At 36.6% G+C, this 20,318-nt stretch overlaps 1 protein-coding gene across 2 annotated transcripts; it reads right to left on the bottom strand.

The window, feature by feature from the left end:
- Positions 1 to 138: 138 nt before the first annotated feature.
- Positions 139 to 18,713, bottom strand: LOC120335733 (uncharacterized). Of its 2 annotated transcripts, none has more exons than XM_039403336.2 (12): positions 18,542 to 18,713; positions 17,222 to 17,379; positions 16,736 to 16,858; positions 15,947 to 16,075; positions 13,606 to 14,726; positions 12,637 to 12,751; positions 12,008 to 12,113; positions 11,151 to 11,325; positions 8,102 to 8,232; positions 6,951 to 7,018; positions 6,305 to 6,409; positions 139 to 4,719 (listed from the first exon to the last, which is right to left on the bottom strand). In XM_039403336.2, exons 1-12 carry the CDS (start codon positions 18,602 to 18,604, stop codon positions 4,665 to 4,667), a joined length of 2,349 nt encoding a protein of 782 aa, XP_039259270.2. In that variant the 5' UTR covers positions 18,605 to 18,713; the 3' UTR covers positions 139 to 4,664. The 2 variants fall into 2 exon arrangements, with proteins under 2 accessions (XP_039259270.2, XP_039259271.2); XM_039403337.2 differs by having other exon boundaries at positions 17,222 to 17,376.
- Between the last annotated feature and the right edge of the window lie 1,605 nt (positions 18,714 to 20,318).

The raw sequence follows: 20,318 nt of genomic DNA, 5'->3' as shown, positions 1-20,318 counted from the left end.
GGGGTATATTCACTTGGCTAACACAGACAGTCCCTGAACTAGTAATAAAACTAAAATAAGGAAAATTGGAATAAAATTATGGCCTAACCCTAACCTGGTACACATACCACGAAGTACCAAATCGAACACTTTCACGACTGAGCCATAGTACCCAGGGGGTAACTTTACCCTGGTTAGGAGCCCCATAGCTTAGTGACAACAACTGAGCAAAGGGTCCTATGCAGTAGCAAAATTTATTGATCAAAAAGAAAGCGTAGAAATAGGACAGTACATGATGCCAGAAAAATGACAGTCATTTTAAATACAAGCCATAAATATGCAGCAATAATCGCCAAAAAAACTATTTCAGCTCAAAATTATTACAAATAAGAGTTCAAAAAACGTTTTTTTTTACAATTTTTCTCAGAACAATGAAACAAGGCCCGCTTATAAGAGAAATGAATCCCTCAAAATGAAGTCATCGCTGAGATACCAAAAATTATAATTTTTTTTCATGACATGTAAGTCAGTTACTATATTAGGAAGTACCAGTAAGGGCATAGCCAGGGGGTGGGGCTCAACCTAAATGTAAAAAAAAGCATTTTTCTGTATCATACCGAGTAATTTTTCAACGCTTTTCAGACCTTCAAGTCAAGCGAGCTGTTTCGGTCTCCCTTAGCAATTAGAAATTTCACAACCCTCCCTTTGAAAATTCCGAGCTTCGCACCTGAGGACAAGAATCCAGTTCGATATTTCAGAAACAAGGAGATACGGTTTTAACAATTTCTCTCAATTAGATGGGTTCAAAAAGTATGTTCAAGAAATAAAACAAAAAATCTTAAGGGTTCAAGTTAGTTCCTGCTTATTAGATAATCCATTCAAACAAAAATTCAAAATTGACGAATATAAAACACAAACAAAGAATGTGATAACATATTTCAAAGTTATATTTTGGGAAGATGGAGTACTTTCTGTCCAGAGTTTTGTCTTTCTGTACCTTGGTGAAGTCCCAGTGATTCCCAACCTTCTATGACTCATGGCCGCCTACCAGAGGCTTTTAGCACTAATGCCCCCTGTTTATCATTCCAGTTGTATATATAGTGATATTTTGATTGGTTGATTCCAAATTTCATTATGTTCAAACAATTCATGCTCAACAAAGTGAAAACATCCTGTGAAATAACTTTGTCAAGCAATGAAACTAGGAAGAATGGTGAGTTTTCTTGTAAATGGATAAATAAAATCAGTTTTTAGCCTAGCATTGTGGCCCCCACCCCAACTGTTCTTTGAATCCGGTTGGGAACCACTGGTGTAGTCCAAATTTTCTCATCCAACACAATAACTCCCATTGAGGTCCAGTAAAAACCCTGATAGGAGAGTATCTCCTCAAGTGAGGTGAGATTGCCCGGTATAGGCTTTAAAGAAATTGGAATTGCTCGCACGTACCAAATTACTCAACTAATAACTCGTTTCGTGGGCACATCATTTAAAATTGTCACTATTCCGCGGGCCGCACGATTTTTCCTTTCGGGTCGCATTTGGCACACGGGCCACAGTTTGAACACCCCTGTTGAAAATTTGGCAACAAAGTTCAATTCTGCTAGTTTTATCATTTTTGTACCGTGGCTGAGTTCGAAATAAATTATCAATTCAAATATGAATAGTTTGGTACTATAGAATCTCATTTTGAATTAACTTCGATTTCAAATATTATCAAAGTTCCGAATACTTTGAATGGGAGGGGTACATTATCCCAGACCTAATGATTAGATGTTCACAAACAATATTGGCTGATTTGGGAATAGCATAGTATTCGTGATATTACGAGCCAATTTTGAGAGTATGATGCCAGTATCGTTACTATCCTCTCAAGATTGATTGGTACCGATACCAGATCCTTAATTTTGATGGTATGGTATAAATACCAACCAATTTTGCAGAGAATGGTATCAGTTTTGAAATTATTACCAATATCAAATTGATATTGAAAGAGTATAAAGTTGGTATAACACCACTACAAATTATTTTCACGAAAAAATCATTCATGACACAAAACCATATCATTTTTCTAAAAAAAGATGGATGGATACACCACAAAAAATCCCTAAATCTAACAAAATAGCCCAAAAATTATTAAAAAATTAAAACAAAAGAGAAAAAATCTGTTTACACATATTAGCAAAAAGACTTGAACAAGGAAAAATATACAACAATGAAAAGTACACACAGGGGATACCTTTGATTTAAGATTGATTAAGTTAGGGCCAGACATCTAGTTGGGAATACTTTGTTCAATTATCAAGACTTCTTAGCTTGGATTAGAATATAATTTTACGTTTTTGACAAATTCAAATCAAAAAAGGCATTCGATTTCTTTTTAGACCATTTTACACAAAAAGTCAGGTATTTAATCTGATCTAGTTTCTATAATTCGGTCCTAATTATCTCGGATTCAGTCTCTTAATTTTCGGTTCGGTTAGTTTATCCAGATAAACTCTTGAATGAGAAGTCAGAGGTCATCATTATCTAACCATGGCCCCATCGTTAATTTACCAGGGTAAGTTAGGGCGTAAGTTCTCGAAGTGCTCCATACTGAGCTGCGTGAGAAACCTAGAGGCTCTGCGAGCTATTCGCTTAATTATTAGAATACCGACTTGGCTAATTTTGTAGCTCAGAAGCAATATTTCAATTACTGCCTTGTTGCCACATTTTGACACTACTTTATTAATATGTTTGTCAATTGTCAAATTCGTGGGGCATATTTATTTAGGCTTCGTGAATAGTAGTCAACCTTTTCACAGGCTCCATAACACCAAAATGAGTAAGGGTACAATACAATACAATCTTATTATAACCCCATCGGTAACATTTCTGTTACGTTTTATTTTCAATTTTGTTTATCTTAGAATATAAAATCATTAGCGAGATGATAACAACAGAATGGTAGCAAAGCTAATTGTAATTATCCATGCACCAAGAATTTATTCAAATCACTAATAAATTCCTGGTATATGTCATCTTTCCCATGAATCTGAATTCACACAGAGTGTTCAAGTCTTAGCTGAGGCTTCTAGATGAATTTCAAATACAGTCCATGGCACTAATTGATTTTTAAGATATTATAAATCATTTTTGCTTGCGAAAAAATGGGAATTTCACTATGAATATAACAAAAATGGCTTTCAAAAAAAACAGCAAATTTTAGCAATTTCTAAAAAACGTGAAAAACTACTAATTGGTACAAAAACATGATTCTACAAAATAATTCTTTAAAAAATTGGTCTTAATTTTCTACTACAAGAATCAAAAATACGTTGATGACAAAAAATAACAAGTCTTCATGACATCACAAAAATTTCCTACATTAGCTATGACATCATAATCACGATTTTAGTGTCAAAATTATGACAAAATAATCTGATGAAAACAATTTTCTAAGAAATATTTTGGGTTAATATTGATAATTTACGCTCAATAATTTAAAAAAATTTAAAAAATGGCCTAAAATAGGAATGAAAATTTTACTTTTGGTTGTTTTAGCACCAAAATTACAAAAAACAGAAATTTTTACATCAATCAAAAATTTGACAGAATAATAGGATTTTCATATTTATACCGAAGAAGAAGAAAGCCGATAACACGGATTAATATTATAGCGAAAACGGCCTCTCGTCCGGTTACCAGTCCATGTCGGGTATGGGATTAGTTGGTTATTTGTTTTCATAAGCATGAACTTGATGTTCAAATGGGCTCGGTTTCAAGACTAGTTACAAGTTTCCCCAACTGTTCAAAATTTCTTACAAAACTAGTTCAATGCAATGAATTGATAGAGATCAAAGAAGCTTATAGTTCAGTGGAGGGGGGGTAATTTCCAGTAGGCACCAAAAATTAGGATGCACTTTAGAAGCCTTATGAATAGATAAAGAAATTTATTTTTATCTAATCAGTCGCTGATAACAACGGATAAGGTACAACATGGGTGGAAATCGATAAAAGATTTGTAACAACTTGTATTATATATTTTACCCGTAGTGGTATTTATAGTGGAAGATTTTTTTTAAATCATATTCATTTATCTAATCAGTTGTGAAGAGTGTCACTGATAAGGCATAATTTATAGTGTGGAGGGGGGGATGAATTTTGAGTAGGCACCCAAAAATAGATACAAGACTGATAAAAACTTGAATTCTTTATCTAATCAGTTGCAGAATGTCACTGATACCAAATGATATAATATATGTGTCAATAGATACAAAATTGATAAAAAGCTAATTTTATATATTTGATAAACTGATAAGCCTTCAATACAGTATCAAAAAAGAACACGATGTCTAGAATATCTAATCAATCTATCAATTATACATGACACATGGGTAAAATTTCAAGCAGCCACTGGGGCTTACAACAACTACATATAGGATAAAGGCTGTTAAAAAAGTAACAGATAAAGTTTTACACACTTGTAAACTGTAAGCAACCACTGGTATACTCGCAGTTCATATAAATAACAGAAAAAAGACAAAAAAAATGTCCTCGGCTTTTTATCTTGCCGTTGATATTGACTGATTAAGTATTGATAAGATAACAAAAAATAATCAGATACGAAAAAAAATTACAAATTTTACTTAACTCCTAAAGTACGGAACAAAAATATCAGAAAATATAATAAACAAACAAAACATATTTCAAAAGAGACTTCTTAGTAAAGATGGCTTTCGTGTGCAGGCTTTTCGTCCGAAACTGAAATAAAAAAATATGGATTAGATTTGTTTTCTTGGGGGGAGGGGGGGCAGGTCACAATATTGAAAATTAAACGAGAGAGCAATGCTTAAATATCTGAATTAAAAGTCCAAAAAAAAATTTCGTGTAATGACGCGAAAAATCCGAGACGGTCATCACGCTTGGTGGATTATAAACTGTGTTCCTTCTAATATAAAAATACAGCGAAATTTTGGATGAAATATCAGATCTCATAGAAAATTTAGGAATAAATAAGAGTAAAAGCCTTCTAGCGAAAAATAGAATCTTCAACCAGTAAAAATTTCAAAGCAATTGGTCCAGTTGTTGAAGAGAAAAGCAACTTTTTCATAACGATAGAATTCTATATTGAAGAATAACAACAATGTAATAACAAAACGAGAATATCGGTCAGAGACCAAAGACTTATCGATTGAAAGTTAGGGAATCCTCCAAAACAGTGCTCCTACTCCATAGTGACACCTTGTGTCTCATCACTAATTAATTAATTACTCGCTAATTATACGACATAATTCATCCAAAATCAATAGGCTTCTGGTCCGAGATATGATGTATGCACATGCACATTTGGAGCAGATTCAACCTCCCTTTCATGAGATATCGCGTGCATCTAACAGACAAACAAACAGACAGACAGACAGACAAATACCTATCAATATACTTATCGATAAAGATCGATAAGTAACAATCCATAGATTCACTTTTGTGTGTTCAATAGGTTAAACCTAACATAACTGCAGGGCCTACGGTAGCACTTAACCCACTGCAGCTGAATAGATTGAAATGACTCTGAGCCTAAGGCCAGCTCTGTTATAGGTGACTGGGTATTGAAAAAGGTTGGAACCAGCACACTATACCAGGGGTGTGTAACCTTCCATACCAGAGGGCCAGATACAAATAACTTGGTGAAACCGCGGGCCGCACCTTAATTTAACATATGCTTTCTAGTAGTTGCAGGCACATGAATTTTGTTTATGATCTTATAGCATGTATTGTTCACTTCGCAGAAGATGACTGTTAGGGCATTATAACATTATTATGCATAGATAATGCAGTGTGGTGTGGCTGATCGTGTTCAGCGTTAGGAATACGCTCGCCACCACATCTCTGATTACCCTGCGTGGATTCGCAGGTGGCTTCCTCACTGTCGAAGGGTGGTCCACGTACCGCTGGTCGGTTACGGCTACCTCCACCATCAAGTCCATGCTTCCGAAAACAAACAGTATAACTAATCCAATACCCGACTTCGAATGGTAACCGGACGAGAGGCCGTGGTTCGCCATATGATTAAGCCGTCTTATCAGCTTTCCTCTCCCCCGAGATAAATATGTAAATCCCTACCTTCCCTAATAAATTGGACTCGGGTATAGGCTTTGCATCACGAAGGGATTGGAATTATTCGCACATACCAGATTAAACTAAATTTAAAACCTGTTTTGCGGACCGCATAGCATCAACAATTGGCAATTCTCCGCGAGCCATACAATTTTTCCATATGGGCCATATTCGGCCCGCAGCCGCAGGTTGTTTACCTCCGCATTATACCATTGCAAACGAAACTACTTACAAGAAAAGCCTCTTCAAGCTGTCCTTGGTATTCCATGGTAAATCAGACTTCAACATTCGTTTCTCTTTCAGTAATTCTGTCTCAGGAATCCATTCATCTTGAAGTCTGGTAAATGTAAAAGTGTTTTATATTTTAGGAGTCGTGTTTGAGTAGGGGAAAGCATTTCATTCAACACGAAGTGAAGTCCACAATTTTTAAAAAAACAAAGTTTGGCCCATTTGTTGGCGCATCGCGCTAAGCGTTAGAAATACTCTTGCCACCAGACCTCTGATTACCCTGCATGCATGTTGATTACCATGGTGCATCGTGCTGAGAGTTAAGAACACGCTAGTTCCCGCACATCAAATCGCAGGTCCAAATGTCATGCAGGTAAACTATGTGCGGTAAAATTGCCTCCTCGCCGCCGTAGGGGGGTTCACGTAAAAGTTGAGCTTCTTCCAACATCAAGTTCATGAAAACAAATAACTGACATAACGAATCCCATACCCGACATGGAATGGTAACTGGATGAGAGGCCGTGGTTCGCCATATGGTTAAGCCATCTTATCGGCTTTCCTCTCCCCCGGGATAAATATGTAAATCCCATCCATTATGCCATCAGCCTTATTATGCCACCCTTTCCTTTCTTATTATAGTCCATACTTACATATTCTCTGGTTTCCATCGAACGAGTACCAACTGCTTTCCGTTCTTGTCGACTCGTTTCCCAATAATCTGCAAGTGAGGTAATGCTTGTAAATGAAATGTACGATATACTAGAGGAGAGAAAAATAGAGCATGAGACAGCAAAAAGAACAGATTCTGTTACGAGAAATCAGTTATTCCTGTTACACTTTGGACTTTATCTTCAGTCATTATGACATTTTTGTTCTTTGTAAATGGCAGGTGACGATAGACTGCATCCGTCTCACAACATCAGTTACAAGTATCCGATGGTGGAACGATTAAGTTTGGCCATACTTAGTGCCTCAATGTAATCTATTATTACTTATCGATCTTAAGATCGGTAAGTATGTTGATAGGTATTTGTCTGTATGTCTGTGTGTTAGATGCACGCGATATCTCACAAAAGCGAGGTTGAATCTGCTTCAAATTTTGCATGTGCATTCATCATAGCTCGGATCAAAAGCCTATCAATTTTGGATGGAGTATGTCTTATAATTAGCGAGGTATCAATTAATTAGTGATGAGACACACGGTGTCACTATGGAGTAAGATCACTGTTTGGGGGATCCCCTAACCTTCGATCGATAAGTCTTCGGTTTCTAACCGATATTCTAGTATTATTGTGTTAAGATTAAGATGTGTTTTTATTTTCGCAAAAACATAATTTTGAGTATAATAAATAAACTATCACAACAAATTAAAATACATGAATTCAAAAGTGTAAGAATTGTAGAGAGAGGAGGCAAAAAGAAGAAAAAGTTAATCCTAAGGCAAGTGTGTGGATCAGCGGTGTTCTGCATCGTGCTAAGCATAAGGAATACACTCGCCACTGCACTAATTAACCCACGTGGGTTTGCAGTGTTGAACTCCGTGCGGAAATAGTTATGTGCAACAGGATTGCTGGACTCCTTGCCGCCGTGGAAAGGGTTCACATGACGGCTGGTCATGCTTTCGAAAACAAAAAACTGGCCAACTAATTCCATACCCGGACAAGAGGCCGTGGTTTGGCATATGATTAAGCCATCTTATCAGCTTTCCTGTCCCATGGGGAAAATATGTAAATCCCAAGTCGTAAATATTTTATCTAATCTGAGATTGTGAAATATATGGACGCCAATATTGAACACTAACCTCAGATTGGAAGACAATGTCTCTTGGTTCACTTATGACATCATCATCAGTTTCTATGGAAACTTCGTTTTGGATGAGCGCACTTCTGATGAAACCAAGTGTTCTGCCATCCATGCAATCATGACGGTTTGCTGTAAAAAGAATATAATTTGTGTAAGCTCGTTTATCCATAGTGAGAGAGAAACTGATTGAATGGCTTAACTTTTTATTATTATTTGTGATTATCATGTAATTTGCCATTAGCTTATCACATTTTTTACTTAAATAATTTCTCTGTGGTTGTGTGTGTGTGGATGAGTGAGCGTGTGTGAAATAATTTAATAATTTTGGGTGAGTGAACACGTACTACTTTTTCTTGGCAATACCTTTCATTTTATATTATGTACGTTTTAAACCTTATCTAAGGTTTTGTTTGCTCTCCTGATTTCATAATCAGTTTTTATTTATTTGATTATCAATCATTTAATTGTTATACTAATTATAAACCTATGCTTTATTTTCTTGAACAGCACTTTCTCATGCCTGAATATAGATCTGAACAAAGCAGTCACTGATAGATATGACCGGGGCGTATATTATAGTACAGCTAAACATGTTGGGTGCTTTTTCAGGTATAAGCTGTTCAGTTTCAGGGTTATCCATCCTATACAACCACCCTGGAACAATTACCTATTTCCGAATTGATAACTGGACAAAATGCATGATTATTACATCTCATGGGCTTTCCTAGTTTGGAATAAATAATATTCCCACTTTAAAGTAATATTGAGAAAATACAACTTGAATTCTGGCAACAGTCAAGACTCCCAAGATTTAGCAATGTGACATCACAGAACGAAAGGTTCTTACTATCTTTATTATATTTGCAAAGCTGCAGAATCTCTCGTTCTCACTCTCGGCAATCATTTATTATTTCTTTTATTATCTTGTAAACTGCTCAGCCCAGCACACACTTTTTATGCTCTTATGATTTTGATTTCTTTTATTATCTCACACGCACTTTAGAATTCTCTCAATTTGTACAACCCGTCCTAATTCTATATTTCTTTATTATCTTAAAACGAGACCGGCTTCTCTCCAATTACATCTCCTCTTATCTTTAGTTCTCTTTAATATAATTTCCCGCCGCTTTTCCCAAGAGGGACGTAATCGATTAAGCTGGTCCCGATTGACCATATTGCCCGCAAATTGACGTGCAAGGCCAAAATGAACTTTATTTTACAAAAATAAAAGCCGCCGCATAGGCACAAAGCACTGTATTCCTTATTTACCATAAGATAGAATTTTCATATTTATCAAGGGGAAGAGAAAAGCCGATAAGACGGCCTACGCATTTAATACAGTTACCAGTCGATGTCGGGTATGGGATTAGTTGGTCAGTTATTTGTTTCGAGTACATGGGCTATGCTCTATATAAGAAGTTTTGGTGCTCCCGAAGTATGCGAACCAAGATGGCAGACATCGGAACGTAACATGGGTAACAGGTTAGGGTTAGGCGATAATTTTTTTCCAATTTTCCTTATTTTAGTCCTATTATCAGTTCGAAGACTAGGCAAGAGCCTCCCGTAGTATTTATACCTAAAATTATGGCCTAACCCTAACCTAGTACACATATTACATTCCGATGTCTGCCATATTGGTTCGCATACTTCGGGAGCCCCGAAGTTTTTTTAAGTGGGGCCGAATAGTAAAAGGTTTCTAGGCCTAACAATTTCGATTTTGACCGCATAAAAAAATTGCTAAGGAACATTTAATTTGTTTAGTTGAAATGAACATATTGTATAATCGTTTGATATATGAACAAAAACCATTTGACATCAATTTATATGTAATGTTGGATTTACAGAACGATTTTGGATACTCTTGAAGAATGTGAACCAAGATGGCGGACACCGGAACGTAGTATGTGTACCAGGTTAGGTTAGGCTATAATTTCAGGTACAAATACTACGGGAGTCACTTTGCTAGTCCCCAACTCATAATAGAACTAAAAAAAAAAGAATTGGAATAAAATTGTGGCGTAACCCTAACCTGGTACACATACTACGTTCCGGTGTTCGCCATCTTGGTTCACATACTTCGGGAGCGCCCGTCTTTGTGTATCACTGCCATAATTGAAATTTATTTGAGGCCCACGACGGATGCAAGGGATGGCAAATCTATCTTATTGAATGGGTCACACATTAAATTTTTACCATGAAAAGAAGAAGAAGGTGACCGTAGATATAAATCAGCCATTCCCAGCCGAAGAGGCGTTTTCATTTTGTATCTGTGTCGAATATTACTGATATACTTTATAATTTATGGATATACAGGGTGTCCATTTTCTTATGAAGTCAGTTCTCAATATATCTTAACCAGGTTTGTTGTTTTTTTAATCAGTAATTGTTCAAGTATTTTTACTTCATTTAATACATCTGTGAGGGCCAAAACAATATCGATACATTCCCTTTGCAATTTTAAAAAAATTAAAGACTTCATGGACACAAATTGTACCAAGCCCGAGCGCATATCACTAGCTAACGATATATTGATGGTTAAACAACAAATATAAATGCCTATTTTTTTGAAGGGAGATTGAAAAGTTTTAAAATGGGCAATGGGGGTAACAAAAAGTTTGGACATATTATGCACTCGATTGCACTTTAAGAAGCGGTACTCCCGTAGTATGTGTACAAGTTTAGGGACTGTCTGTGTTAACCAAGTGAATATACCCCCTGCCCATGGGCTTCAGTCCCTTTATACAACTCGATGTAAAATAGGCGAACAAAATTAGTTACCTCCATATTGGCACACAAACTTCTGGAGAGCCATAAGAAGCATAAGGAACCAATTAGCTAGCTATACAATCTCATTTTTTTAACTGGCAACCGAACAACCGCGGTTCACCATACACAGAAATTAAGACGTTTTATCAGCTTTCCTTGCTCTACGATAAAGATGGAAATATTATCTCTATCAGACCACGAATTGGGCACAAAACACTCTTTTACTAAAAATAAAATTTATCTGAAAATACTAATTTTCAACTGAATAATTGCCAACTTACCAAGAGTTTTTCTTTTATCTTTCACCCTTCTAGAATTGAGCAGATATCGGGAAAACCCCCCGTTATCACCCCCTACTCGAGCTTTTGGTAAAGACACTTCAGAGTAATGTGCTTCAACGTGACGTTTTCGACTGCATAATGACGAGAAGGATGCGTCACAACCATCGAGAATGCACTGTGAAGAAATATCGATTTTGATTAGATATCACAACAAAATTATTTACTGCTAAACCCCTGTTGTCCTGATTTATCCCTCAGAAGGACGATAAAGCGACTAAATGTCAGAAATTGATATTTAACTTCAAAGTTTTTAATTTTTAATTTAATTCTAGTGAGCACAATGCTTTTTTAGTTCCGTCGGAAATTTATTTTTTGAGTAAGGAAAATTCAAAATTTTCACTTTCCCGTTGAATCATACTCTTATATAAACGAAAACGGGCAAAACTCAGGCTCGAATTTTAGGAATTAAAAAGAAGGCTTAAGCAGCATTGGAAACATGACAAACTCTGATCCCGGAAAATCGGCCTACAACCTCAACACCAAAAAACATACCAAATTCCAGCTGAGGAGGAGTTCGAAATACGACTCCGCAATGCTTAAAAGTAAGACACCAAATTAGGCGCTCCAGAAGTATGTTTACCAATATGGAGGTAACTAATTTTGTTCGCCTAAAAGGATCCTACGGGCTGGGGGTATAGTATATTCACTTGACTATCACAGACAGTCCCCGAACTTGTAATAGAACTAAAATGAGAAAAATCTGAATAAATTTTTGGCCTAACCCTAACCTGGTACACACACTAGAAGGAATACCCCAAATTATATGCCAAAATCCGATTAAACAGCACTGATCTTACCTTAAATGGCTTCTCTCCGCTATGTTCTCCGATATGTCGTTGTAGAAATGACAATTTCCTCGAAACGATTTCGAAGTATCGGCAACCCTTCCATTTGCATGAGTAACTGAAATAAAAAATACATTGTAAAATGCATTCACTAAAAATAGGGGGGGGGGGGGGGCAATTACTTTTTTGAGTGGGCCAGTTACAGAAAATATGATGTTATTTTCAAAGGAAATTTATATCCATAAAAACTTGTCGCAATTTCAGCAGACACAGCAGGCCGTGATTTGCCCACCCATGCTTTAAATTTTTTAAGTTAAATAAAATTGGTGACTCTTATTATATATTTATGTACAAGCATTGAACTCTTGTCTTTAGTAAATCAATTTGTGAAATCGCTGTTATTGTTAGCGAGGAAAATCATTTTCAAATATATTTCAAATCTTCAATAATTGGACTTTTATATCACACATGGGAGCACTTTCCATATAAAAACATTGTTCATGTATAAAAGCATTTTTTATTCATGTGAACGATTTCATGTGTTTTCTGTTTTTTTTTCTCATGGGAACACTTTTCATGCCATCGTGCCCATATATTTAAGCATTGAATTCATGTTTCTATTATTCAACAAAATATCTTACTTTTCAGCATGACACTCTTGCAGATGTGTGTGTAGATCTGCACCACACCGGCTCTCAAATGGGTTAGGGCAGCCGACCCATTGGCACTGGAATTTCTCCCGTAACAATGCCTCTTCTGTTAAAATAAAAATTGATTTAATCGATATTCAACATTTGGTGCTCTCAAAGTATGCGAACCAAGATGGCGGACATCGGAACGTAACATGGGTAACAGGTTAGGGTTAGGCGATTATTTTTTTCTCAATTTTCCTTATTTTAGTCCTATTATCAGTTCGAAGACTAGCCAAGAGCCTCCCGTAGTATTTATACCTAAAATTATGGCCTAACCCTAACCTAGTACACATATTACATTCCGATGTCCGCCATCTTGGTTCGCATACTTCGGGAGCCCCCAACATTTTTTAGGAAACGCCCCAATGAAGAGGGAAGGGTAAAAATATAAGAGTCGCATGCCCCATTGACATTTAGACAACTACGAGGGTTTTTTAATTTAAATTTGCTCAGAGCAAGGTGCAATACCCTCACCTAGAATTGGGATGAGTACCAAGAAATTTTAATGACGTGACACACTGATGGCTATAGAAGAGTTTTTGATCCAAGTTTGCCTGCCAAGGTCCTGAGCCCTCAAATAAAAATTGGAAAATAATGATAGATGTGTTTATTGCAGGGGTGTGCAACGGGCAGCCCACGTGGAACGACTTGACCCACCAAGCCATTCAGTGTGCTTCAATTCACAAGAAAACTCCCTATTTTTCCTAGTTTAATGGCTTGATAAGGTTATTTCACAGGGTGTTTTTGATCTGTTCAAAATTATTGAGATTTGAAATTTACCAATCAAAATAACACTATAAACACAGCTAGAATGACAAACAGGGGGCATGAGTGCCCCAGGAGGGGGGGCACAAGCCATGAAAGGCTGGGAACCACTGTCTCAAAATTTGTCCGAAACTATTTGATTAAGAGACCCACCTTGCTTTTTTTTCTCCTCCCGCTCTCGTTCCTGTGCTTCTACAATCGATTTTTGACAAAGAATGAGTCGCTCTCCAATTTCCTCCCCAGTTTGAGAAATTTTTGAGATTTCTTTATGATCTAACAATGTATCATTGTTTGATTGTATTCCTGAATCATTTGATTCAGTCCGTGATACTCGCTGCTTTGTGACGTCACAGTCAATTTCTGATTTTAATGATGACTCATCACATTTTGAGGGAGGGAAAGACAGTAAACTGACCGAGTCACTATCGGGGGTCGCGGACGAGCAACTCGACTCGGAGCCAAACCCAGAATCTGGACTATCCACAAATTGCTCGGAATCGGAAATGCTATCGCTTGAACATTCATCATCTTGCCACGGTTCTCTTGTTTTAACTTTTTTCTCAGTTTTATTCTTAGGGTCTTTCCCCTCCTTACTCCCCGCAGGAGTGGACACAGTTCGTAAAAGTTTTTTAGATGAGTTCATGATATATTCTTGATTTCTTATACCACTTAGTGACGGAGTGGAATGTCTTCGACGTAGATTCATGCTTGTCACAGTGAAATTTTTTGATTTTTCGAAATTTTTTGGGGAGAAAATAATACGACAGTCATTTTGAGATACGTCATTCAAGTTGGAAGATTTACCAAGATGCTTCTTCTCTTTTATTCTGTCACAATTAAGTTTCGGGATTTTATCTCGATTTTTTAGCGTTTTCAATCCGAGAGTCTTTCTTATAGTATTGTGTTCTTCATTATCGGGAGTTGACTGTTTCGAACACTTCTGAGCAAAGTTATCGAATTCGAAATTCGTTTTTCGTTTCGTGATAGAGACGTCTAAATTTTTAGTTACCACAGCAACTGATTCAAACAATTTTGAGGAATTGGTGAAAGTACCGGCACTTGGGGTCGTAGAGGTCAAGTTACAAATTCTAAGGGAGGAATTTGGCCTGGATTTTTTGCTAGAAAAATTCTCATCGGCAAAAGAGGTAGGGGACAATTTTGCATCGTTAATTTTCGAGGTAGGGATAGATAATTCCGTTAGTAAATCGTCTTCGTGTTGCCGTGGTGATGATGGCTGCTTTGGACTGGTGAAAACTTTTCTTTTTCTTGATCGCCTGTAAAAAATAAAAGAATTCAAACTTTGCTTGGAGATCTTGGATTCGGACAGTCAAAGAACTAACATTATGAAAGAAGCAGAATCTCATCAATTGACAACACCTACCAACTTTCTTGTACCCACAGTGTGGACGGGGGAAAATAGGTAGGTTTTCCAATTGGGGGGCGGGGGGGAATGGTGAAACTTCTAATTGCCAATTTAGACCTCAACAGATAGTTCTAGAAAACGAGGGTTTCCCAGAATCTTGGATCAAGACTCTAAAAAGTGTTTGAAATATATGTCTGTTCTTGTGGAGGAAATTTCATTTAGTTTTTGGTGTAATTTCACAAATATTGTTTAGCCTTATTATTGAAATAGTATTTACAGATATATTATAAACTATTCAAAATGCGTAATAAGCCTGAATAAGAATTTTGCAGGCTTCAGACCTGTTGAGATTAAACAAATAACAGAAATAACGTTTTTATGGGTATTGAGGGAGAAATGAAAAATGTCCAAAATATCCGACAGGAGAATTTTATCAAAAAAGGTCTGTAACCAATGGCGTATGGGTTTTTGAACCCAATATTTTTAATCTGCAATACTGACCTGAAGGCCATGGCGTCCATTTTCCTTTTTGCACCAAAATAAATCTCAATCTAATCTTACTAGACATTAATTAGAAAAATGAGGGAGAACCACCGGTTCCAACCTCATTAATAATTCATTGGAGCTAAACAAGGAAGTCTAGTGGGAGTTCGAAGGTCAACTTTGGTCTCGTTGTAACATAAAAAGGGTACAAAGTCCGTATCTTGTGTTATCTTGCGATATCTAAGGTAAGGGTCGCCTAAAATAATTAAGTTTGAATAATTTACTATTCTGAGTGCATCCTAGACTAATATTTTCGAATATCGAATAAATTTGCAATAGTTCAGACCAAGAAAATTGTGCGGCCCGCGAAAAAGTGCCAATTTCGAATGATTTGCCACCCGCGAAACGAGTTTTCAATTTAGTTTAATTTGATAAGTAAATTCAAGTAATTTCAATTCCTTTGCGTTGCAAAGCCAATGCCTGATTGCAATTTACTATCTATGCCTATGACATCACAATGCTCTAACAGCTAGCTCATGTGAAGCTAACAACCCATGTCTTAATATCAATAACTACTCACACATGTTCTTATTCACAACGGGATTCGAGCCCACAACCTGAAATTCTACAAATAAATTATAAATTTACCTCCTTGGTCTAATTTCAAAGTCGGGTAGTTGGTCTTCCTCTTCAAAGAGGAATTTTAGGTCAGGCCCGTAGTCGACGTACTCCTCAATATCGTAGTATGGCTTCAGTTTAGAACGCTTTCTTGATCTCCTGAAATTCAAAAATCATTTTGACTTTTTATCTGAACTGGATCTAGACAGGCAGTTTTTGAAATGGTCGAAAAAATATTCAGAATAACAAATGTAATAGAATGGGCATAAATGTATCCCGGAGAAAGCAAAACCGATAAGACGACTTAATCATATGCCATCATATCGTCCTGTTAACAGTCCATGTCGAGTATGGTAATAGATATCCAGTTATGGTGCAGGAAGGCTGTAATTGACCAGTTAACTTGTGTTCCCATTTACATTTTACCCAGGTGATTGTCCCAGCACAGCATTATGGTATTGCATTATGGGTAAAACCACTGGAGCGTGCTTCCTGGGTATAGATACTGCTATGCTGGTCTCCAAAGGTCATTCAGTACTTTAGTATAGCAGAGGCAACATTATGTCTGACTTCATATTCTGTTATTGTGGTGACAACTGAACTGTTTATGTTAAGTAATGCTTGTGTTCGATAAAACATTAATTTACCATAGTTACGTGAACCATCCTACAACACTGAGCAATCCAGCAATCCTCTACAAACTTCTAAATACCAAAAAATCTGTAATAGCCACACAAAAAGCACCCTATCTCATCAAAGTAGGAGGAGCTTGTCTTGAGCCTTGTTCTTAGAGAATAGAAATAATTAAAATTCACTTACATTTCCATTGGATGTTTCATTGCACTTTTCTCTTCCATATTCTCGTCCGCCCACCTGATATCGCGCATGAGTGATCGCCGTTTCATTGGAATACGAGGTGCCTTTACCGGTGTTTCGTCGCTACTGTAAGATAGTAAAAGATGGATTTTATTTACGCAGTGTAATACCCAATGTATATTTAATGAATTTGAAAAAGCAAGAAAATTGGATGGAATTTACATATTTATTCCAGGCAGAGGGAAGTCTGTAAGATGACTTGATCACATGACGAACGACGGCATCTTATCATGTTACTATTTAATGTCTGGTATGGGATTAAAGTTAGCCAAATATTTGTTTCAGATGCATGGACTTGACGGTGGAGGAAGCTGTAACCAACCAGCGGTTATGTAAACTACCCTCAGGTTGCGAAGAGTCCAGCAATCTTCTCGCACATACGTATCCCCATTTGATTCAAACCTGCAACTCTTACATGGTAATGAGTACCTGTTATAATCTCTGTCTTCTGGGTTGAATTGTTTCTCAGATTTTATCGGAGTTGACTGTGAAGGAGTCAACTTTGAGGTGATTGGAGTCAACTTGACTGATGGTGGCTGAGCTGTGATAACACTTGTTCTTACAAACATTTCAACATTCTGCTTCTTCTGAAAGTCAATGAAGAATGAATGATCAGAATAATCTTATTCTGCTTAACATATGCCACTGCTGCTTTATAGTTTTTACTTCTCCAAGTTAATGTAAACAGTTGCATTATCTGATAAATAGTATGTAAAATCCCATCCTATATCTGACCAAGTATTACGTATACACTTTTTTACGAAAGCTTGCTCAAAGCAAAGTCTCAAAACTGTAATTTAAAGGAAAAAATTGCTTGCAAGCAAAATTAATGATATCTCTTTTAGTGCATAAAACTGTATAAAAAATATGGGGTCTCGTAGAGCATAACGATTTTTGCATCCGTTATTCCTAACCCCTACCTGACTACGTCATCCAAAAATTGCATACCTACTCATATCAGAATCGTTGCAACGTGAAAAATAGCTCGATTTCGTATGATCGTGATTGCGGGTGATAGGATGGGATTTACATATTTATCCAGGGGGAGAGGAAAACGAATAAGACGGCTTATCCATATGGCGAACCACGGCCTCTCGTCCGGTTACCATTCCAAGTCGGGTATGGGATTAGTTATATTGTTTGTTTTCGGAAGCATGGACTTGGTGGTGGAGGAAGTCGTAACCGACCAGCGGTTACGTGAACCACCCAACGACGGCGAGGAGTCCAGCAATCCTCTCGCACATAACCATCCCTGCATGGGATTCGAACCTGCGAACCCACGCAGAGTAATTAGAGGTGCGGTGGCGAGCGTATTCCTAACGCTTAGCCCGTTGAGCCACACCGTCTTGTATGACAGTTTGCATAGTTTGAAGGGCCTTATTACGCCGTAGTGATGTAATTTTTAAATGACACAGTCAGGTGGGGTTCAGAGGATTGACATATGCAAAAATTGTTATGCTACACCCACTAGAAGTAATTGAGGTAAGAAACTACACTAAACCCTAAATATGTATCTGTTTGAGTGTCAAAAACAATACATGGCTTTTAGTGAGTCAATGATCCCTTGCAATTTTTCCATCAGTACTCTTCCCACGTTTAGTTGAAGTAATTAAAACTAACTTTGAGCAATCTTATACAAAAAATGAAAACAGTGCGTAGTACATTAGTGGGCGCTTGCAATTCTTTTATCCATCTATGCCATTTTGACTTCTAGTGAAAGCTGAAGAGGAAACTATATGAAAAACTTACCTCAACATATATAGTTTCTTTAGTTGCAAATCCTATGTTGTCCAAAGTCTGGTAAGATCCCATAGAATATCATTTAAGTAATATAATCCCGTTTTTATGATGATTCAAGTATTTGCAATAATAACAAAAAATTTGGCAAAACAACCTTTTTTACCTAAATTAACCTAAATATCTGTGAATACAAGAAATTTAAATTTTTCAGTAAATGGTATCTTGTTATTGCAAATTTCAATCGTTACATCATCGCTAACTTTTTTGCTGATTGGTCATTATTACGGATATAAACAAGGAAATTCATTTTCGGCGATATTAAACCGCGCAATACCTTTTAAAAGGCAATTAAAACACTAAACAAAAAAAAGAGCAAAACAACTAAAATATCAGTTGGTTTACGTGAGGCCAGATATCTATCCTAAATGGCCACCTTTCCCAACTGGGGAATTATTTATTATTACTTTAATACTTATGTACACGTATTGGACTGTATAAAAGCGGGAGTGCGACTTGTGAATAACACTATCTTAGGATCCGTAAAAGGATTTACCGATTTTGTTCATCCAATAACGATAAAGTATTCAGCTGCGCTTGTAAGGTTATTTTGCCCAGACTAGTAATAAATTTCATGGATCAATGATATTTCGATTTTTCTATCAACAAACACAGAACAGAAAGAACAAACACCAATTTAGCGATGAAGCGACGACATTGTTGTGTAAGTATAAGTTCATTTTGACTCCATAGTCAGCATAAAAGACAGGAAAGCGAACAAATCCCAAGTAAGGTTTAAAACTTCCAGATTTTAGATTAAACGATGTTGTCAAAAAACTGGTACGTGTCCGTTAATGTCTGACGTTGGATATTTTTAGATTAGATAATTTATTTTAAACGCCGCCATGGTACGAAAATGACAACACTTAGGACGGAAATTCAGGGTAGTCGCCAAAACTGCCAATGAGTTTCAAAACACGGCATGAATGCGATCTCATCTTGTGACATACAAATTAAAATATGATGTGATAGGATTTTCATATTTATCCCGGTGCAGTAAAAAAACGACAAGACGACTTAATCATATGGCGAACACCGGCCTATCGTCCGGTTTCTAGTCCATCCCAAATAAGGGACTGGTTAGAGCAATGACAGTTATTTGTTTCAGATGAATGGAAAGCAACATGAACAGTATGATGTGATGCTCTCCAATCGGACTTTTAACTTCTCAGGTAATACATGTTGTGACTAGCACGTCGCAAAAATACGAATAATAGTGAAACGCGGACAAGTATTAGAACGGGCAGGAAAATTGTCAGTGATACACTAATCGGCCTTCTGTTTCACAATTACGCACACAAATTCAATCAATCAATCATTTTGTTTCGGTTCTCTGACATGACATGTAACAACACAAAGCATAAACAGGCAAACAAAATGCAGAGGCACCTGGAAAGCGAGCATAACTTAAAGTAAAGTTAGAAAGCGTATATGTACGCGCCCGCCCAACAAAATAAAAAATATTACAAACACACATATTCTCGTTTTTCCATAGGCCAATATAGCTAGGTAAAGGATTAGTTATTGTCGATGTATTTCATTCATCAAATTCATATTTTATTATTATAAGTCCTGTTCGCATGTCTGACATCCTCATTTATGCTTTAATAATTTTATAATCCACGTTCCGCCTCAATGCAAATTACAGAGCCCAAAATTAACTCAAATACATATATATATATATATTTAATTACGGTATGTCATTTTCGCGCTTTCATTTTTATACCGG

This window comes from Styela clava, chromosome 2 (assembly GCF_964204865.1).
Source record: "Styela clava chromosome 2, kaStyClav1.hap1.2, whole genome shotgun sequence".
In the NCBI taxonomy this organism is placed as follows: Eukaryota; Metazoa; Chordata; class Ascidiacea; order Stolidobranchia; family Styelidae; genus Styela; species Styela clava.
The sequence above is the reverse complement of the archived record's forward strand: the minus strand, read 5'-3'. Positions and strand labels throughout refer to the sequence as shown.